Source organism: Electrophorus electricus, chromosome 8, assembly GCF_041902795.1.
Source record: "Electrophorus electricus isolate QZ-2024a chromosome 8, ASM4190279v1, whole genome shotgun sequence".
Classification (NCBI taxonomy): Eukaryota; Metazoa; Chordata; class Actinopteri; order Gymnotiformes; family Gymnotidae; genus Electrophorus; species Electrophorus electricus.
In genome coordinates this window covers 28,801,836-28,824,522 of record NC_137504.1, presented here as the reverse complement: position 1 = coordinate 28,824,522, position 22,687 = coordinate 28,801,836, and the positions used below count along the sequence as shown (strand labels likewise).

Sequence of the window (22,687 nt, the reverse complement as noted above, 5' to 3'; positions counted from 1 at the left end):
TGTTCATTGTGTGATGTGTTACATTGTCTTCCCTCATTTGATGAAGTACTTCCATTGCTCAGGCATTCGTCATAGTGAAATCACATTTTGAAAAATGATTTTAGGATCGGAAACGCAACTTTCACAGACCTTTCTCCTCATCACTCCCTAAAAATTAACCTGCACCCTTGCTAATGTTAATTAAAATGCAAGTGCATCAAAACTGGATTTTTCTTTGGTAAGGCACAAACTAAAATGGCAGACAAAACTGCATAAACAGTAAAAGTGTTTTTGGAAAAGTCTCTGCTTACATGAGATACATCCTCATGTAAAGAGTGTGAGTGGATAAGGAGAACCATGCTCCAAAACATCAGGGAATATCCATGTCGTCGAACAGAAATCCACAAATTCTCATCAGGCTTTCAGGTTTAATTGTCCGAATGACAATGAAACAAGACAAATGAAATTAGAGGAGAATCCAAAGACTCTTCATGGTTTCATTAACTACAAGACTGTTTCTGCACCGGTTTTGTGTATGGAACACAGCGCCTGAGAAATCTGGATTCAGGATCCCAGTGGAAAATTGGAATGTTCCAACATGTTGGAAGTTTTGTTATATATTTACAGGTGACTTTATACAGTCCTGAACCAATAACAACAAACACTGTGGCTAATAGAAAACAATAAAAGTAACCCTGGTCATGAACAATTTCCATCACACAAATTACTTTCCAGGAGTGTTTTTGGGGTCTTATTTGTTCCATGGGTTTTAGCTACTCGGTGGACCTCCAAATGGTGAGAAATTGGCAGACTTAGCAGCTGAGGCCTTTATCCACATCATGTATCCTAAGAATCTGTACTTAGACAGTACACCCTGCTAACGAGCTCTGATTTTTCTTGGCATATAAAAAACTGTGTTGTAATGTTGAATGACATAAAACAAAGCCCCTCAAAAACATCTGTGCCAGTTTGCCTCGTACTTTATGTTGTAACAAGAATCTTGCAAGTCGTACTGTATATTTTGTACTTAAACCTTCCATTACACTCAACATTGTGGATTACAAAATGGCAAAGGAACAGACACACCCTTATTACAAAAACACAAAGGCAGGCTTAGTAACATCAAGACTCTTGATGAAAAGAAAAACAAACAAACAAACAAAAAAACCTTTTCTGCCCTTACCGACTTGTGCCTTTTTTTACCATGACTGAGAAGACTTCAACACCTTCTATCAGGTTACCAACCTCTGCTGAAACTGTGGTTTTGTAAATGCTTCCTCGTTTTAACTCCACTGTATTGTGCATTTCCATACATCTCATTTTGTTACAAATGCAAAAGGGACCGTTTCAGTTGCAAATCATCATTGTAACTTTGGCAAGTTCACATTAAACTGGTATGTATGTCTTGATTCAAAAACCTCTACACAATGGAATGTGAAAAGTGAAGAAAATGGACAAAATGGAGACTGGGAAAAGGCTGAATAGGAATGACTAAAAGAAAAGAGAGACAGAGGCACACCTAGCTGGGTTATATCAAATACTTGTCCGTTACTCTTGGCGAGTAATGCATGACTGACTAAAGAGGTTGTGGTGTATTACTGAAGAATTAATTCTCTACACAATACAGCAAAAAATGTCAATGAGCAGAGGTAAAAATTCACAAGCCCAAACATCCGTCACCGCTCTTTTCTGTTGCTTCCTTTAGTGTGTAATGTGTTCAGTGTGGCTAAATGATGGGACTCTCAAGATAATTTCCCCATTTCCTTCCTTCCTTTCATTAACTTAATTAAGCATGCGGTTCACATTTCACTCTAGACAAAAGCCGACTGACCAAAATCTATCCCCAACGTGTAAGTGTAAATGTTTAGTTTAAATTTAAGTTTTTTTTTTTAACTTGCCAAAACAGACTGTGTATGTGAAATAATTTAAGAAGGCCCTAATTGCCATCAAAGTAATAAGTATGCATCCAAATGTATGAGCTGTATGTACTCATGCATAGGTTCCTATACTGTGCTAAGCTGACTCTACAAGCCTAAAGGCACAGTAAGCCCCTTCATCCATGGTAATGTGTTAAGTCTGACCACTGGTTAACTGATTAGATTAGTTGTACTAGGTTTTTCATTGTGCGTTTTTGGCTGTAAATAAATATGTAAGATGGCTGTTCAATGGTTGGTCCCCTTTTTGAAAGATATATTTTGAGATATTACCTCATTGTTGTGTTTGTTTATTCACTGACCCTTAACAAGACTTGCTGTTATGTGTTTTTGCTTTATAATAAAATGTTTCATTAACAAAGAAAATTAAAAAAAATGTTTTGCATTCTCAAGCTAAACATGGAACATAGTTTTAAGGTTTACATTGTCATTAATTATGAACTGAAGGATATGCAAGGATATGCAAATTTACAGCACACATACACACAAAAAAAAAATAATACAAACCCAAACTAGAAAACTGCTGATTTCAAATAAACCAACAGAATTGGCTCTGCATTATTTAAAGCCATAAAACTGCTTCATCTTAGGACTAATATTCAATTTCGGAGGAGGAAAAAAAAACAAAAAAAACAACAACAACCAACAACCTCAACTTGCGCATCCTGTCTTGAAGTTGTCCTGCTCTGTGACTCCCTCTTGGGCTCCTCTTCATATCACATTTCAGTTAGAGCCTGTACCACATTTCTCATCTCACCATCTGACACCTTCACGGCCTGCTGGGCGTTCCTCTGCTCAGAAACAGAAGCAGCCCGTACAGCCATGCAAGTGAGCACGTCCTTCTGCCTGTCGTAGTTCCCCACACAGCGATGCAGCTGACCCCGGATCAGTCTGGGCAGCGGCTGGTCCTTTAGCACACAAAAGGTACACACCTTAAAAATAATCCGTTAACTTTTTAATCCGAGATGGCATTGTAGCATACTATCCCACTAATATGTGGGACCAAACATGTTCTTGTAATCGTACCAGGTCATTCGTAAACAAAAAATAAACAACAATAAATGTTGGCAAAACGACCACTCAATTTCTAGAAGTTCATTATGGGTGTACCTGAGATTGTGAAAATTTTAAACACAGGTCATATTTCATAGACCATGATGTGCTGTGTGGATGAAAAAAAAATTCATTTTTTCCCCCCAGCTCTAACAGAGGAAGAGTACTGAGTAAAGATCTCTGTGAAATGCCTGAGGGCAGTCTGAGCATAAGAAACAGGAAGCTACTCATTCAACACTGATGTCTGGCTCCATCAGACATTCTTTAGAACAGCAGGCTCTAACCTATAAGCATTATAAACATGAATTTTCAGCCATTACAAATATGACTTCTATTATCCTAGAGCACAGCTTGAAGCGATTAGTGGATCATTGTGTAATGGCTGTAAGGATATGGCTGTTAACGCAATGAGGAGTCTGTTGGGGAGTTGTACTCACGTTTTCGTAGTACACACACTGTACTGCTTCTTTCCCATCCCTCATGAGGAAGTTCTTGGCACCATATTTTCCTATTGTAACTGCAGAGTCAAGAGTGGCTACAGGAAGAGAAATGAGACTGAACCACCAGAGACGATAAATGACCAGGCTGCACTTAATTTTAAAAAAGAAAGCTTCATCATAGCCTGGATGTCATCCTTGTTAATGAAAGTCCACTAAGTCACATATAACCCATCTGGCAATGTTACCATCAGTGTGCTGCCAAACTGGAATAATTCATGATTTAATGTTCAAATTAAAATTAAAAATGTAATTGTATAGTGCTATTTACATGTGGAGTCACCAAGCACCTCCACAGAAATCATATACACACAAAATCTGGGTCCTGGCCCCTAATGGGCAAGCCAAGGTGACATTGACATGGAAAAATGTCCTGAGAGCATATGGAAGAAACCTTGAGAGGAACCAAGATTCAAAAAGGGAACGCATCCTCCTCTGGTCGACACCAGACAGCAAAATAACATGATAAATTTGAGTTTTCAGAGTCCGTACATGAAAACATCAAAACACAAGTCTATCGGGAGAACAAATGGCAAGGGTGATGGGCTCTTCAGCATAGTCTCCACGGCACCCAGGAACAGTTTTTTCGTCCCTTCAGGAGAATGGGTGGAACATGCACATTAGACAATCAGGTCGTGCTAATGCAACAAATCAGCTAGATAGTCAGTGACTCTTACCAAAAATCTCAAACAGCATCGGGACTTTGTCCTTGTACTGACTCCAGTGTCTCATACCCTCTATCACAGCTGTGAGGATTCGCAGGGATTTCTCACTTGATGGCTTTGCCTTGGACACTACAGATTTCTACAGTTCACAGCAAAGTGACAAAGCGAGTTGAGTCATGCTGACATATGAAGGACTCACACATAGGTCATATGTAACTTCACAAGTGGCTCCAGCTTACCTTAGTGACTTCCTGCTGCCCTGCATTGCTCACACTTCTTGAAGTGCCAAAGGTGTCCTCGACCCACAGCCCTGCCTGTCCACCACCAGTATGTGCAGCAGATTTGAACCTCCAGTGGGAGGCCTGACTCTGAGCAGACACAAGCTGCTGAGATGGTAAAGACCCTTTGGGTGGGTGGGCCTGTCTGCTGAGTAACTGCTGCTGCACCAGCTGCTTGCCGGGGAACGGTCTAGGCTGGCCCTCAGTGCTTACACACACATTAGGAAATCCGCCCTGCCAGAAGCTAGAAGTGATCGCCATAGAATGCTCTCCTGTCTGTGACCTGGAAGTGCAAAGACAAGGGACGAACAGGACACCAATGAAGACACAACACTTTGTCTCAATTCACATTTGCTTTTTTTTTTTTTTTTAACCATGGAAACAGTCAACTGAAATGGACAGTGTGAGGAAGACTGACATTAATGTACCAAGCATAAGCAGGTTTATGTGGGTGAGGTATAGGCGCATATCCTCCTCCTGTTGAACCAGATGAAGTAGTGGGCCAAGCTTTGTCTTGGTGAGGCTGTGAGTTGGCTTGCTGGTACCACTGATTTCTCTGAGCTAGAGGGACTTGATTAGCCGTTTCCTGAGAATGTCCTACATTTACTAAACAAAATCAGACAGCTGCTTGTGGTGATCATTTTTCATTGCCCATATTTAATATAAAGTGGGGCACTATGCAAAGAACATAATAGATAGGTGAAAGGTTGGAATGAAGGCCTCCATAGTGTCTCCATACTTAAACTGCCAGAGCACGTTCCACTCTCAGATGGATTGGAGGTCAAAGGCAATCTACTCCTTTTCTTCTGGTTGAACAGTGGCACAGACAGACAGCCTGTACATAAAAACATAATGCGAGCGTTAAAGATTAATATTGACAAGTAAATACAATTTAGTGACTAAAAGAACTGTATAACTCTACTCAGCAACAGGTTTACTGAAAGACGCATATTGTAAATGACAAAAATAAATAAGTTAATAAATTAATTAAAATTTGAGTTAGGCCAAACAGTGGCAAAATGCCAAGTGGGATGTTGTGTCCGTGGTACTATAGAATTAAACAACATCAAAGACACTACATCCGACGGTTTGCTAGCTAGATAGCTATTCAATTACCTGCCGTCGGCCTCGGTTGGTTTTCATTTCTCCTCATAACGTTGTTATAACGCAACACAAACAGTAACGAAAAGTAATCGCCTAAAACGAAAGGAATAATATGGCAAGATTATCCTTATATTTTAACTGGCCGAACTGCTATGATAAACGTCGCATGCTTTAATGAAGCTCGTAACGTAATGAATGACAAACCGGCTAGCTGAAAACAAACAAAAGTAAACTGGTTAACTAGCTAGACTAACTATACTGCCTCAAATTCCAAAACTGCATCGACACGCAGCTAGTTAACCTTGATAGCTCAGCTGTTAGGTTAACACTTTGGCTAGCAACGAAACGACATTAGTTAGCTAGCTTATCTTAGGGGTCGTTTTGAACTTGACAAATATTCCTCAAAAGTCTTTAGGCCTGGGGTCAACCTTTAAACAAGAAGCCTGTCGATGGATACACAGCACCAGTGACCAAGATTCTCCTAATACAGTAATTTACTAACGCCAGCTAACAATGTAAAATATTTAACTAGAACACAGGACCTCCATGTCAGCTAGCTTAGCTAGTTTAATTTCCAACGAGCCAAAAAAATAAAATAAAATAAATGAAACGCACGCGGCCGGTGTGCCTCGTGTCCGCGTAATTGCGCGGGAACGTGTCGCGCCGCGGTGGCTGTGTTGTAGCCAGACGACTAAATCCAAGTGGAGTGCTATAAAGAACGAAGCCAACGAGTACAATACATTTAATAAACTTACAAGAAGCACCGAAAGAAGGAAAAACGCCAAACAGCCTTTACCATCCATCTTTTACTGAACAGGATATGTGTGCATCAGGTTTTATGAGCTTAGTCTTGGTGTATTGATTAATTAATAAAAGGAAAGTTACTGTTTGGTCATGAAAAATTTTGTTTTCCATTTTCTTTTCAGTCTCTGCCAACATTGTGAGTCTTCAGTGGCCTGTCAATGCGATAAACAAAATCTGCAGGCAGAAAATATCCAAGGTATTCCACTGTGCTTGGGGTGGTGTCTATGTAGTAGTGGCCTCCCTCACCATGATGACTGAACACATGGGTGTGCTCCACTCTCAGATCCAAGCCCTAGCCACAAGCAAATGGTCAACAAATCACTAAAAAGCATTAAAATAACAGGAGGTCATATTTAAATGCAAACGTGATTTTCCCCATCAAAGCAGCACAGGGGATGATGGAAGGCAAATGCCTCATACAAATCTTGATAAATACTTGGGCAATATTCAGACTGAGCAGTCAAAACCATATCATCAGGCAATACTCACTGGATCTTTGGACACCATGACAGACTGGCAAATAAGTGGAGCACTGACTTCAAAATGCTTCAGCCAGTTGTTCACATCATCGTTGGTATTCAGGGGACATGAAGAGAACTCTCGTGGCTAAAGTTAAAACATCAAAACATGGAACAATGGGGTATGGAGCCAAGTTTTTCCAGGTGCAGTGTAATCTTTGGCTAAAATGCCAAAAACTTGAACAGAAATATTCCATTAAAATGTTGTAGATATAAGGATATGATTAATATGGGTCAGAGAGGCTAGTCAATAGGTCTGTTCTTAGATAAATATATCTCCTCCAGGTCTACATTATTATAGTTACACTCAAAACACTCAGAGCTGTGTTATGTGTTAATATAAGATTTATTTCAAACATTTTAGGCATTTTTACCATAATGTGAATCTTGGCCTTCCCTTTCTGTATAATAAAAGTCCCTCCAAGAGCCAGGCTTTTATCACTGTAGTGCTCCTCCATAGTCTTCCTCATACAGCTCACAAGACTCTCTTCTCCCGTCCTCCTGCTGGCCTTGACCTCAATGACCTGTGACCATGATGTTGCATCATTTACTAATTCAGGGCTGGGTTTCCCCAAAAGCATTAAACAAAGATATTCGTTAAATGGTATACTAATATTATGCTGAACACTCATCATCATGGTGCTTTTGAGAAACAGGGTCCTAGTCTGTTACTTGGTCAGTTATTCAGTCATTCCACAATCAAAGGTTGGTTTTGCTCACAAAAGACACACTCCATGTATGGCCAGCTGGATAATTAAACCTTGTACAAGTTCAAGTGAATGGACACATTTACTGGTCAGCTAGCCTGTGTACAGGGAACAACAATTGCGTCTTACCTTAGAGCAGCCTATAAACTACATCCCATTTTCCTTGTCAATCCCCATATATGACTTATTATATTTTTCCAGGAATGAATTTGGGAAATATGAAGTTTCTGTGAATTCATGTGATTTCAGCTTGCATAAGATCGTGTAAAATATTAATAGGCCACCATTCCAGATCTCAGAAACAAACAAATGGATGGTCTCACTGCATCATCCCCAGCTGCAGTCATCATTTCAGATCACCTCTCCAAATACTGCACATTGCTCTACCGCTGGACAATGTGCATCCCACCCGCACCATTCAGGATAGCCAATGGGATTCAAATGATAGCACAAAAATCACCACTTTTTCACAGTGGAGGAAATTACACAGTAAAACACACCAAAGCAAAGCTAAATTTGAGCATTTCGATTTTTATGTTCATTTTTGGGTGGGTAATTTTTTTTATTTGTTTAAGTTTTTTTGTTTATGTGTCTTTCAGAGACCACAGGGAACTGTGTTAAATGGTGAAAACAAAGAAAAACGTGTCTCGATCAACACTGAACACCTGTCTCTGGCATCTGCTCACCTTCCCAGGTTTACCCTCACACGCATAGAGGTTTGCCAGGAGGCCAAAGTCACAGTCGTGGAACCGGTCACTGTATTTCTCCTGCAGACATGTCCCATCCACTGGATTGATGGAGGAAAAGTAGCTGGAATTGATGGCGGGTTTCCCCTCACACTCGGTCATCACTAAAGGCATCATCTTTGGGGAGGAAAAAAAAAGAAAAAAAAAAAGAATTACTCATAAGGGTGTGGATCACAACAGGTAACAAACAACGTGACGTCTATAACTGCATAAAGCATGGCTTTACATGACACAGCTATTCACCTCTGCGTTCATTCCAACTGTTTTTGACGAAACAGCACCTGCACCAAGTATGAATGCCCCTGGTAACTCCAATTCCTTGGACACAGCATTCATGTTGTACACCTTGGCATCAAATATATGTAATTATCATTTTGATCACAGGCTACTATGACATATTCATATTCAAACTTTGTTAGGGTAACTGACCTTGTCCAGTTGGACCAAGGGGACCAAATTTGGCACGCCGCCAACATCAGTAATCCGAGGTTTACCACAAAGGCCTTTTTAAAAGGTAAGAGATGGAATGGCGACATTGATAAGTAAATGCCTTACTGGTAAAAGGTATGTAAATGCGGTGCTGAAACTCAGGCCGCCCTGGCTTGTAGGTACGTACCTTTGGCAGGAAACTTGAATGGTTCTTGCGTGAGGTCTGGGCAGTCAGTCACACAGACCTTTGCCACTTCAAAATTGTTTTTCAGTCCTTTTTCCAGTACTATAGCAAATCACTAATGGTTACTTTGGTGCTACTGACAATAAATCATAGCCTTATCTCAAGATCTTATATTAACTTCAATTTTAAACGTATAGCTAGCACAGATAAATTAGTGGGAACATCTAACTGTCATGCTGAACTTTAACCCCAACATCCAAATTTAGCTCATATGCTACAAAAGCATAACCTTTTTCCGGACCAGTATAAGTGCAGACGAAACCTTACCCTGACACAATTCTTCGAGACTCGGAACATGTAACTGGACCTTTTCAGTCTTGCTGATTCCTGCCATCCTGCAATCAGACAGCTAAAACGGAAGAGAGATCACATGCTTTAAGCTGCCTGGGCACTGACCGATATGCGGACGCCACGATATGGGTCAAGTTCAACAAGCGTAACGTTTTCTCGAGAAAACAACGTTTTGAAATGTGTTGCGAATTTCTGCGCTGCGCAAACGCGTTCACGAATAAATAAATACACACACACACACACACACATATATAAACTAAAAGTGAAGCTGCACAAAAAATAGACAGTATGGAACATAATCACACCGCGACTGGGGTGATAAACATTTGTTTACTTCATAAACCACCCTTTAAACCATATAAAACATTTTTACTTGAGGAAGACTGGTTAGTTGGAGCCGAGTGTCGTCATTAACGCTTGAAGGTCTCTGATTGGTCATATAAGCGATATTCGAATCACTTCCTGAGGTTGCCCCGCCTACGGGTTCATAGGTTACGACTCTGTACACAACAATGTTGAACACACGTGTGAGACGTGATTTAGGGATAACTATTTTAAACAACCTATTCGGGGGCCAAATAAATCGTTAAATTGCTCTACCAGTAGAGTAACCGAGCAAAGAGTGATCTTGTGCAGGAATGACTAGGAGATATTCCGTGTAAGAATATTACCTGGGACAACATGTCTTTTAGCACAGCGTACGGTAAGTCCCGGGCTGTGAGAAACGTGGTAGAGACTCTAACGCAGAGCCAACTTCTGCAGATCGACCCTCAGAGAGACGTTGTCTTTGAAACGCCACCGCCCGAGGTTATCAGCAGCATCTCACGTTATTTTGAAGCGGCCGTGAGGAGGGCATCGCCCGCTGAATCTTCACTCTCAGACAGGTAAGGAAACTTCTGACTAGACCTCTGGGACTGGATCAAGACTGAGTGATGGATTAGTTTTCGATTTTATCTGCTTAATTACGATATGCGGCCACACGTATTCCTATATCAGCACTGTACACAAACCGTGTCTACAGTCTAACGTTAGCCAGCTAGCTTAGCAGTTCTGGATAAAGATTTGTTCATTGGACTGTGAGTGAATTTCTCACTCACTTTATAAATGTACTGCAAGACAGGCTTTTCGTACGCAGGGCTATCCCTTCATGAACAATTTTTAACCAAACCTTGTGTGTGTGTTTTATTTTCTTGATACCCCTTTCTGTCGCACTCCATCTTCTCCACCACACTCCACAGTGACAGCTTGTTTTTGACTCAGTCTGTGACTCCGGTGGACAGGACAATCAAAAGAACCCAGTCATCAGCAAGACCAGCACTGCTGCCCTTAAGTGTGGAGTCTGAGGATGAGTGTGAACGAGATCACAGCCAGGGTAATGCACCACACCAAGAGGAGGGCCAGGATACATTACTGAGGGGAGTCTCGGATACTGAAAACAGCGATGACGATCTGGTCAGCAAAGCCCGGACAATTTTGGCTTTGCATATGAAGAGAGCTGGACGGAGTGGTGCCAGATTCCGGCGGCGTGCATCTAGCCGCCCAAAGAGGACAGTGTTTCCTTTTCTGCAGAAGTCCCCTTCAGGATGCTTATCTCTCCAAAAGAATCATATTTTAGTGGTGAGGATGTCTGAGTAGGTCTTTTGTGTGGGAGACACAGTAGGTGTTTCACACGTTTGACAGCAGATGCTCATTCGCCTACCTTGTACATACACTGACTGGTGCTTTGATAAACATACAGTTACATACTGTAGCCTCTCTCTTGGCTTGCCCTGTTTGTCAGCCAGCTTCTACTCAGTTCCTCGCTGTCTGCTTTTAGCCATGTGTCAGTCACTGTTTGGTTGAGAGTGGTCTGCCATCCAAAAACGATGGCAGACATCTAGAGGGCTGAACACAATGATGGCAGATACAACTAGAGGGCTGGTGGATGAGCTGAACAAATTGTGCATGGCAGCTGATGAAATTTAGACTCTAAGTATACACTTACAAGGTGTTTCTAGTAAACTAATGAGCTATAGACTAACTGTACACCTACACGGTGTTTCTAGTAAACTAATGAGCTATAGACTAACTGTACACCTACACGGTGTTTCTAGTAAACTAATGAGCTATAGACTAACTGTACACCTACACGGTGTTTCTAGTAAACTAATGAGCTATAGACTAACTGTACACCTACACGGTGTTTCTAGTAAACTAATGAGCTATAGACTAACTGTACACCTACACGGTGTTTCTAGTAAACTAATGAGCTATAGACTAACTGTACACCTACACGGTGTTTCTAGTAAACTAATGAGCTATAGACTAACTGTACACCTACAAGGTGTTTCTAATAAACTAATGAGCTATAGACTAACTTCACCTACAAGGTGTTTATACATAACTTAGAAATATGTGTAGGAATCTCTCATGAGTAATAGTGAGGGTGATGTTTTATCTTAAAATCATAATGTTTAAAGGTGCAGTAAGTAGTTTTACTTGATTTTTTTCCTTAATGTGGTAAGCTTGCTGTTGATCTCTGTCATATTCAACATATATGGTTAACAGATTGTTATTATTGGTAATAAATATTTAAAAACAATTTTCTTAAAGCAAAAATGCCTGCAGATTGACCATGTAAATAGCACAAAATGTCATAAATAACAGTGCTGTTGTTGCAAAATTGTTCTTTTTTTGTATGTGTGAAGAAGCTAGAACGTAATTTGGATAAACTGTAGTTGTGATAATGGCTACACTGAATACCAATTGTGAACCATTGACTTTTCAAACCAGTCTGATTAAGAAATACATTTTTCCATATGCATTTTCCATAGTTAGAAACAAATTTCACTCCCAGAAAATAGAAAAAGTTCTGAACAACTTCTCTTGTATCTTTATTGACAAGTTCAAAAAATATTTTATCAAAAAGTAATTTAAAATGCTTCTTATACTTTCATTAATAATCTGAGTTGCCTTATTTCCCTCCTAACAGAATTCAGAGATTGGTGGGTTCTTTAAATGTGTAAAGAAACTCAACAAAGGACGTGAAGGAAGTAGACGAGAGCTAAGTCCATCTATATTCCCATCTGAGTGAGCTCATCTACAAATTACAAACACGCAATTGTAGATTTCTTTAGATTTCTGTGAAGATGCTGTACTTGGAAAAAATAGTTTCTTCCTAGTTTGAAAGACAGATGGTATATTCCATGATGTTCATAAAACCTCTCCATGTCTTAAACTGACTTAAAATGGCAGTTCCAGTCAAAGCAATGATGTATATATTCATCATTAATGTTTCTTTCTAAAGGAGTTGTTTGCATCCATGTATATCCAAATTGTTTTTGGATTAATTTCAGGCTAGGGGAAAACAGAATGGAGCAAGATACTGAAGATGTGCAGGATGACATCAGAAAAGTGGTGTGTATTGCAACTTTGCAACACAGAACAGCATAACTTTTATTATACACAACTGTATTGACATTTTATCTCAGATTCTTGTTGCACTTTGATTTATACTTTTTAATATATGTTGTGATTGTACCAGTGCAGTAGTGTTCATCTCCAAACCTTTGATTTGTAAGACAGCTACCACAGATGTGTGAGAGTACAGACTGCACTCTCTTCCGGGTATAGCTTTGCTTTAAAAAGTACTGGGGACAAGAATGTTTACAGGGTGTTGCATTCAATGCAGCTACCTATCAAATTTGTCATGTTCTCAGGCACGTGCGTTTACTGAAATTGAGGCTGGGAGTAAAGAAATTCTCGAAAGGTTTTATGGCCGTGTTTTTTAAACCTGTTCCACTGAACAATACAATAAGTTTCAGCACTGTGGTTAAATATAGTTGTAGTACAACAATTAATTAATTATTATTAAAATTATTATATTGTCATTGTGTGACAAAATCAGAAAATGTTTGTGCTTATAGTCACTAGGAACATGTTTCATTTTATTAACTACAAAAGCAATATTAATAGTTACATAAATCTTAATAGTTATATGTATAACATGTTATACAATAGCAATATTAATAGTTCCGTGTATGAAAATATTTTGTAGAACATGTTAGCGTTTTGAAAACGTTCTGGGGATTTATCCTTGTGTAAATTACCTCCATGCTTGGAGGCATTGGTATTGCGCACACCACTAAGACTTTCTTGGTCTTCTCAGAACCCATCAGATTTTAGCAGGAATTTTTTAAACAGTTGCCCAGTGTTTCTACATTCAGTCAGAATGCTGCCTCTGAGGTGGAAACTGAACATGTGTCTATATGAATGTTGTTTTTTTCATCAGTAGGTCTGATTTTTGTTTCAGGACGCAGAATGTTTTGTTTCAAACGCCCACAGAAGAAACCGGGAAAAATGGCTTCCCAAGGAGAGGTGGAAAAATAAGATGGCCTCCAAAAAGTACGACAGAGAAAGCTACAGAGACTGTGAAGAGAGGACTGGTAAGAAGAAGAGAAAAAAAGATACTAAAAAGAAACAAGAAGAAACAGTGTCCAAAAGTGGGGAAAACCAGAGCCAGGTTTGCATTGGATCTGCAGCCAGGACTTCACGCTCTCCCACTGGATCTCCGAACATTAGATCTTTCCTGATGGCACAAGAGGAGGACAGTCAGAGACAGCCAGAGGTTTTAGTAACATATTCACAGTCGCAGTCCATGGACTGGCGTTGTGGCGGAGATCATCCCAGACGGCAAGTTGCTCAAGGGGGTAAGAACTTCGAGACAGCAGGAGCAGAGAGTGAAACAGTGGTGGAGGAAACACAGAGGCCAGACTCAATAGAGGAGGCTGCAAAAAGTCATGCCTCTAAAACTCTGGAGGATCGATCGAGGAGTGGGGCCAGGGGAGAAGATGGCTTGTCAGTTACAGGACTCCATGAGAAGGTTGAGACGGTCAGGGGTACCAGTGAAGAAACTTGCCCTGAACCACAGGAAACTGAAGAGTTGGGTCTTGAGAGGGAAGGTTGGATGTGGTCACAGGATCTTTTTGCGGAACAAGAGAATCAAGCCGATGAAACGGCGGTGTCCAGTCCTTTAAAAGAGGTTATAGTTGGAGAAAGTAAAGAAGACCTAGAAAGTTGTGTAGTGCAAAATAGTGACATTATCTTATTAGGAAAGAAGAAAAACAAAGACAAGCCTTCAGATATCTCTTTAGATGTCGTGGATAGGCCACTAGTTGACAATGCTGCTGAATTGCTGAGGTCTTCTCAGAGACATGTGCCAAAATTGAGTAAAATAACCTCACCAAGAACTGAAGAAATCAAACAAACAAGGAAAGAAACACATAAAAAGACAAAAATGCATGGTAGTGTAGAACTTGCATGTCCAGAAGAGAATGTGCAGTTTCGCCATCGACCACTGTCTGATGTCCATCCAGCTTTGGTTGACAGCCCTTCAGGATCCAATCTTGACTCCGATTTCTGTCTAGATGTTGTTGCTGACATACAAAAACATAACATAGAGAAAGTAGACACTCCGGTGTTTAATTATGGTGGGTTGATGTTCCTGAAAAAGAGAAAAAGAAAAAAGACAGAAACATATGAAGTTTCTTTGAGCTCTGCACCTCTGCAGCCTGATGCGGATCAGAACAAGAGCTTCACGTCTCAGGCTCATGACTCTGGACTAGAAACGGTGCAGAAAAAGAGGAAAAGCCTGGTGGGCAGAGATAACGAAGGTGAGATGACTGCCAATAACACACTATTGGTGGTAGCAGCAGGCACCTCGCCAAAAAACACATTTTCTGTGGACTCTCTTCAGTCACTGGACATAGTTCAAGACTCTGAAGCACATGCAGCTAAAGGCTCTGAACTAAAAGCAAAGAAAAAGAAGACAAAGGACAGGAATGCTCAGTCTCTACCTCAGGAAAGTGAAGGGACATGTAAAGAGGAGGGCGTTCAGACCCCCCATCAAGCTCCTGAACGCTTAGGGTCTGTAGCTGATGGGCGTAAAAAGCTGAAAGTAACTGATCTTTCTAGTCCTAGCAGAAGTGATGAGGCCAGTTCAGAGTTCTGCAGCGCAAGGGTACACAAGATCAGTGAGAATGTTTTCAAATTTGGCGATTTTGAACCACAAAGAAAAAAAGCAAAGAAGAGCAATTCAAGATCTGAGATGTCTGGTGTGGTAACTATGCAATGTGATAGAGAGTTTGAGACAGGTCATGACACTGGAGCCAAAACTGCAGAAAAAAAGATACAAGGGTCACTCTTACAGGCCAGTGGTAGCAAAAGGCAAAATGGAGAGATCAATGAGATAAAACTACAATCTAAGAAGCCTCCAGAATCTTTGAACAGCAGTGAAGTAACAGCCTTTACAGAACACTCAGCAAACTGTGTTTCTCAAAAGGCAGATGACTTAACTTTAGTTACACCAAGAAGAAAGAAGAAGAAGAAGAAAGAGAAGGAGGTTGTAGAAAATGTAGAGGGATCCAAGGATTTTGAGATTCCAGAGGAAATTCTGGACTCTGAGCAGCAAGCAATTAAAGTCATTCCAGATACAAAAGTGAAGAAGAAAAAGAAAAAGCCCAGAACATGTCAAGACGCTGGAGTGACTCATGAAGAGGAGGCCATGGACTCCCCATGTACAGCATCTGACAGAGTGGATCCTCCAAGCTCTGGAATGGAAACAAATCTCAGTCAGCAGGTCAACAGTTCAGAGATTCATGAGGAGGGTTATGGGCCAGATTATGTTGGTGGTTCAACACCTTTAAAGAAGAAGAAGAAAAGGAAAACAATGGAAAATGGGTTCTTTCTAGGTTCTGATGGCATGGGTACTATAGAGGGCGACCAAACCGATTTGTGCCTGACCAGCGGTGAACAAAAATCAGTGGAGAAACACAAGGCCATGACACGTAGTGGACCAAGACGACGTGAAGAACATATTGCAGCATGTTTGGAAGCAGGTGCCGAGCCTGAATCCACGCATGCTGAAAACTACAGTAAGGGGAAAAAGAAAACTATGTCCCTGTGGAAAGATGCTGAAGGTAGCCAGTCAGCATCACAGACTGAGGAACGTCATGAGCCCAAGAGTAACGAGAAGAAGAAGAAGAAGAAGAAGAGACAGTCTGAAGCTGACAGGAACGTGGAGTGTGGTTTTTGTGGCGACGATGCCGAGCATGTTGGGTGCCTGCAGAATCTCCAGAGTTCAGAAACCAAGTCGCAGAAGAAGAGAAAGAAAAAGAACAGATGGGACGACGTTGATTCAGGTCAGGACTCCTGTTCAGGTCTGGCCAAAGAGCTAAAAATATTAGAAAACCACAGAGAGGTTTCAGTCACACAGCCTGAAAAAGTGCAGCAGAAAGACGGCAGTGTTGCGTCTACCAGCAGGGAATTGTTGCAGAATGTTGAAAAGAACAGGAAGAAGAAGAAACAGGAGCAGGTGGCAGAGGAAAATGTGGAGACTGGTCAGCCAGAAAGAACTAAGCACATTGAGATTTCTGAGGAAATTCTGGACTCTGAGCAGCAAGCAATTAAAGTCATTCCAGATACAAAAGTGAAGAAGAAAAAGAAAAAGCCCAGAACATGTCAAGACGCTGGAGTGACTCATGAAGAGGAGGCCATGGACTCCCCATGTACAGCATCTGACAGAGTGGATCCTCCAAGCTCTGGAATGGAAACAAATCTCAGTCAGCAGGTCAACAGTTCAGAGATTCATGAGGAGGGTTATGGGCCAGATTATGTTGGTGGTTCACCACCTTTAAAGAAGAAGAAGAAAAGGAAAACAATGGAAAATGGGTTCTCTCTAGGTTCTGATGGCATGGGTACTATAGAGGGCGACCAAACCGATTTGTGCCTGACCAGCGGTGAACAAAAATCAGTGGAGAAAGACAAGGCCATGACACGTAGTGGACCAAGACGACGTGAAGAACATATTGCAGCATGTTTGGAAGCAGGTGCCGAGCCTGAATCCACGCATGCTGAAAACTACAGTAAGGGGAAAAAGAAAACTATGTCCCTGTGGAAAGATGCTGAAGGTAGCCAGTCAGCATCACAGACTGAGGAACGTCATGAGCCCAAGAGTAACGAGAAGAAGAAGAAGAAGAAGAAGAGACAGTCTGAAGCTGACAGGAACGTGGAGTGTGGTTTTTGTGGCGACGATGCCGAGCATGTTGGGTGCCTGCAGAATCTCCAGAGTTCAGAAACCAAGTCGCAGAAGAAGAGAAAGAAAAAGAACAGATGGGACGACGCTGATTCAGGTCAGGACTCCTGTTCAGGTCTGGCCAAAGAGCTAAAAATATTAGAAAACCACAGAGAGGTTTCAGTCACACAGCCTGAAAAAGTGCAGCAGAAAGACGGCAGTGTTGCGTCTACCAGCAGGGAATTGTTGCAGAATGTTGAAAAGAACAGGAAGAAGAAGAAACAGGAGCAGGTGGCAGAGGAAAATGTGGAGACTGGTCAGCCAGAAAGAACTAAGCACATTGAGATTTCTGAGGAAATTCTGGACTCTGAGCAGCAAGCAATTAAAGTCATTCCAGATACAAAAGTGAAGAAGAAAAAGAAAAAGCCCAGAACATGTCAAGACGCTGGAGTGACTCATGAAGAGGAGGCCATGGACTCCCCATGTACAGCATCTGACAGAGTGGATCCTCCAAGCTCTGGAATGGAAACAAATCTCAGTCAGCAGGTCAACAGTTCAGAGATTCATGAGGAGGGTTATGGGCCAGATTATGTTGGTGGTTCACCACCTTTAAAGAAGAAGAAGAAAAGGAAAACAATGGAAAATGGGTTCTCTCTAGGTTCTGATGGCATGGGTACTATAGAGGGCGACCAAACCGATTTGTGCCTGACCAGCGGTGAACAAAAATCAGTGGAGAAAGACAAGGCCATGACACGTAGTGGACCAAGACGACGTGAAGAACATATTGCAGCATGTTTGGAAGCAGGTGCCGAGCCTGAATCCACGCATGCTGAAAACTACAGTAAGGGGAAAAAGAAAACTATGTCCCTGTGGAAAGATGCTGAAGGTAGCCAGTCAGCATCACAGACTGAGGAACGTCATGAGCCCAAGAGTAACGAGAAGAAGAAGAAGAAGAAGAAGAAGAAGAAGAGGAGACAGTCTGAAGCTGACAGGAACGTGGAGTGTGGTTTTTGTGGCGACGATGCCGAGCATGTTGGGTGCCGGCAGAATCTCCAGAGTTCAGAAACCAAGTCGCAGAAGAAGAGAAAGAAAAAGAACAGATGGGACGACGCTGATTCAGGTCAGGACTCCTGTTCAGGTCTGGCCAAAGAGCTAAAAATATTAGAAAACCACAGAGAGGTTTCAGTCACACAGCCTGAAAAAGTGCAGCAGAAAGACGGCAGTGTTGCGTCTTTGTTGAGAAGATGAAGGAAATGTAGAAAAACAGGCATGTAACAGACATGTTTTATGTACTGAGCATTAGTCATTGTCTGCTGCCTAAAATGAGTGAGACACCCCAAAAAGGAGCAAACGTATAATGAACTGAACAGTTATGTTGTCATTGTAAATTTGTAAAAATGTTTTGCTTCATAATGTTTATGGTGCGTTTTTTAATCCTTATCTAGAGAGCAGAGCCTCCCAACCTATTGATACACAAAATGAGTTTTTTGTAATAAAAAGGCCCTTTAGACATTTGGGTCAAAAATCATGTTATCACTGGGGCTGAATATCAAATTTGCTGTTGTTTACCCTTGCAAAACAACCCTGATGCTGTATTTTATAGATGCGCTGTGATGATGCAATATCTATACACACATTGCTTAAGAGATTTTTATTTGAAGAGTCAATAAGTCAAAATACTCTCTACTTTCCAAGCATAAACCCTGTTATATTTGTGATAGGTGCATTTAACCTATAGCTCCCCCAAGGAGACTGTGTTACAGGCAATGGCAAGCTGTCCTCCAATGATTATAGCAAAGGACAGATGCTCTTATCGAGAGTGGCTTTCAGTATAACAGTATAACAGTATGTGTTTTCCCTGGGAATCAATCCCATGACCTTGGTCGTGGTAACACTTTGCACGACATGGTGAGATGTACATGTTTGCTAGCCACACCAATATTGTTCTCAGATATCAGTGGACTGATTATATTCGAGTCCTGTATCCTGTGTACATTGTCAGCCTTCATAACCCTGTTTTTAGCTGGATCTTTTAATATATAAATGCACTTGTAAATACTGTTTATACACATGTCTGTGTAAATGTATGCATTTTTACATAGAGCATGTGGGTCTGGGCAGACACTACCAGTCTCATCTAGTACACCACCATCAACATGTTAATTTCTGATGACTTGGAACTCATTGTAAAAGAACTGGTAGCCTACAAGCCAAAGCACCTAAAAAAAGAGGTCAAACAGCTTTCAACAAGTATGGAAAAATTGTGTTGCTTTTATAAAATATAGAATATTTTTATAAAATAAAGCTGTTCTATAACAACTTTTGTTTATAAGTGGTTATATAAAATCAAACTCACTTATTTCCGAGCCGTTCTTCACAGAAGGCGTCTAGTAATCCAATTTGAATGTAAATGTAGTGCATTCAGAATCCTTTTTAACCTTTCAAAATGGAATGAGGGATTTTCAGGTTTTAATTTGTTTGTTGGTGAGAGCATGCATGGTGCACTGAGACGGGAGGGAGGGTCTTATGGTCCAGGCATGAGAAGTGCACCTGCAGCAATTCAGAGGCTTTTTAGCTTTATTACGTTTAAATCATATTAAGAGGTAGCAATGCCAGATTGTTCAAATATATTACAGAAAGACATTTATAGTGGGTATAATAAAAGAAGCGCTTCTCTCAGTCCTTTGATGGCCCTTTATCAAGACATGATTTTTCTTGGCATGCCCTCCTATTGAAAATGAAATGAAACGCTATCGTTTATTTGTTTCCCATGTTGTGCCCGTCTAATGTTACATTTGCCTAATTAAGTTTACCATTCAAATTAATTATACAGATTGCCCACATGGTGCTACAGAGAGAACAGCCTTTGGTCCTGCACAGCAAAACAGTAAAAACAAGACAAAATTATTCAGACAATCGTGGTGCATTTGTAGGTCATATGCTCTTAGAACAATGCTGGAAAAATTCAGAGCTCTATTTAAAAGATATCGAGGACAATTTATTATGCATTGTTATTATTCATAAAGGATATGTAATACATTACACTATATAAAATGGGTAAATGTCTCCATCTTCTGGCAGAAAATTTTTCTATCTGATGCGTGGCCACACTATCGCCAGAGTTACATGGACCATCACACCTATATGAGCATGTTGGACATCTTAGTCCAAAATGAGTGTAATAATATGGAGCAGCTATAACAGCTTGCACTGAAGTAACTCAAGGTCTTTACCTTGCTTTGTGCACAGAGGCACAATTGTTGCCACAAAGTTGTAAGCGTACAATTGTCTCAAATGTTGTATGCTTCAGCATTAACGTTACCCTTTACATCAAGCCTTTACCATTATCGTTCTGCTACTTCTCTTCACTCTTGGCTTTATAGAGCCTCCATCAGACAGAGTGGAGCATGATTCATTACTCCAGAGAACATGTTTTCACTGCTCCAGTATCTGGTAGCGACATGCTTGGCATCCGATTGGAACGATGCGGTGAAGTCAGTACTTGGCGGCCCTGCTCTGTGGGTTTGTGTGGTCTACTGCTCCACAGCAGAGCTGTTGTTGCTAGACAATTCCATTTTACAGTAATACCACTTACAGTTGACTGTGTCAGGCCTCGTAGTGTGAAGGTTTCACAAACTGACATGTGGCAAAAGTGATATTTTCTAAGTGTCACATTTAAATTCATTTAAATTTAAATTGGTGCACCCCGTTATACTGTGTGTTTGTCCATGGAGATTGTAATGGCTGTGGGCTTGAATTTTAATTGCCGGTTAGCAGTGAGAATGGCTGAGACACCAGAACTCAGTATTTAGGAGAAGTGTCCATATACCTAGAGATAATTATGACTACTCGAAAGATAGGTGATGCAGAAAGCTAAATCCACTGAAAAGTGAATTACGCTGTTCTTCTTGTAGTCATCTATAACCTTTTGCTGTTTCACTTCAAAATTTCATTGCAGTGTCATTTGTCTAGTGCAATTTTTGTTTTATAGATTTCTTGCTCATTGGCATAATCACTGAGATATGATAAAATATAGAAGTTTTGCTTTTAAATCTTTGATTTTGGGGAGGAGGGGACAGAAATAAGGTTTAAAGTGTGGTATGAACATTACATTATAATTGCAAATTATGTTGGGAAGAGCACATTGTATAGCATAGTTCTCTTGTAGATTAAGAGTAAGTACGTATAACCAAGAAGTTCCTTATCAGTAAAGTAATGTGCCTTGTCAGATGTTTACTCTTTGACTAGACTAAATTAGGTTTACCATATTAAATATGCACAGCAGAGAATGGATACATTACAGGGAGATATTGACAGCAATATATAAAACCAATTCTTGCTGAACTATTGACAACAGTTCATTCTGATTTAATTATTTAAACATGATTAATATTTAGACATTCACTGTACATCACACAATTCCGTGTAGAAATCTGAGCTTTGTGTGTTTTAAGGTAACTGGTGCTCTGTTCCTATCTTTAAATAATGTACAAGCCAAATGCAATCACATGATATAGAGTTTTACAAATTAAATTGTATATAACACAAATACAAAGACTGTGCGTGTCTAGCTTTTATCCCCTTTGAACATTTAAAAAAATATCAACACTATCACGGGACCAAGTAAACTAGTGAGGAGTCAGGTGAGTAGAATCTGGTCATGGGCTGAACACTTGGCAAACATTACGCCAACAGTAAAAAGAAAGCAATTATGTCAGTAGATTTTATATATGTATAAAATATTGTGATGAAGCAGACACAGGCACTGTATGGATAACTACTGACAGGGTAACTACGGAGACCAATAAAGCAGGACCAGATGCAAAAATGAGAAACCAGGCAGGCAGGGGTCAATGGGTACAGTCAGTGGGTATGGTAAAACTCCACAAAAAACAAGACAGGCACGTTCAAGGTTGAGACACGTTTCTGAAGGTTCCAGGTTCCCATCAACGTGTTGATGCGTGTTGCAGCACTGTGCTTCTTCTTAACCAGCAATGAAAGAAGGCTACTAGGAGATAGTCCATAAAAATAACAATCGCGTTCAACGCTGCTAGCGTTTTGGGTGATAGCTTAGCTTCAGAACTGGGTTACACTGCTTCTCTTATTAATGGCTGTGAACCACTGCGATTGATCATTGCGTCATTTTATGAGCTGCCAGGCCTGTCTGTCTGTAAATGTGTGTAGTACTATGCCTGGACACAGTCTCTAGAGGGGATCCAACACTATGATGTCTCATCGGTTTGTCTAAACTATATGTGTTATGGTTAGAGAGAGAAACCAACACAGAAGGGTGAAGACGGACTTTACCTGTTACACCTAATATTATGGAAGCATTTTATATATTTATGTATTTCTGATGACTGTTACTTAGGTTTACATATCATTTCA

The 22,687-nt window shown here is 40.6% G+C and overlaps 3 protein-coding genes across 4 annotated transcripts; 1 reads left to right on the top strand and 2 right to left on the bottom strand.

Moving 5' to 3' along the window:
• Positions 1 to 393: 393 nt before the first annotated feature.
• spata22 (spermatogenesis associated 22) lies at positions 394 to 6,168 on the bottom strand. 2 transcript variants are annotated; one of them, XM_081720096.1, is made up of 7 exons: positions 5,523 to 6,168; positions 5,146 to 5,241; positions 4,835 to 5,012; positions 4,368 to 4,689; positions 4,141 to 4,267; positions 3,404 to 3,501; positions 394 to 2,821 (listed from the first exon to the last, which is right to left on the bottom strand). In XM_081720096.1, the coding sequence occupies exons 1-7, from the start codon at positions 5,557 to 5,559 to the stop codon at positions 2,630 to 2,632; spliced, it is 1,050 nt and encodes a 349-aa protein (XP_081576222.1). In that variant the 5' UTR covers positions 5,560 to 6,168; the 3' UTR covers positions 394 to 2,629. The 2 variants fall into 2 exon arrangements, 1 of the variants encoding a protein (XP_081576222.1); XR_014125110.1 differs by having other exon boundaries at positions 2,771 to 2,821; positions 3,404 to 4,055.
• A 133-nt stretch (positions 6,169 to 6,301) lies between these two features.
• On the bottom strand, positions 6,302 to 9,764 carry bkgd (beta-keto-L-gulonate decarboxylase). The gene is made up of 9 exons (XM_027004097.3): positions 9,623 to 9,764; positions 9,226 to 9,307; positions 8,902 to 9,000; positions 8,715 to 8,788; positions 8,529 to 8,630; positions 8,226 to 8,402; positions 7,207 to 7,356; positions 6,804 to 6,920; positions 6,302 to 6,606 (listed from the first exon to the last, which is right to left on the bottom strand). Exons 1-9 carry the CDS (start codon positions 9,686 to 9,688, stop codon positions 6,433 to 6,435), a joined length of 1,041 nt encoding a protein of 346 aa, XP_026859898.3. The 5' UTR covers positions 9,689 to 9,764; the 3' UTR covers positions 6,302 to 6,432.
• A 7-nt stretch (positions 9,765 to 9,771) lies between these two features.
• pho (phoenix) lies at positions 9,772 to 19,618 on the top strand. The gene is made up of 5 exons (XM_027004306.3): positions 9,772 to 10,133; positions 10,488 to 10,866; positions 12,221 to 12,318; positions 12,585 to 12,645; positions 13,541 to 19,618. Exons 1-5 carry the CDS (start codon positions 9,931 to 9,933, stop codon positions 18,545 to 18,547), a joined length of 5,748 nt encoding a protein of 1,915 aa, XP_026860107.3. The 5' UTR covers positions 9,772 to 9,930; the 3' UTR covers positions 18,548 to 19,618.
• Positions 19,619 to 22,687: the final 3,069 nt, after the last annotated feature.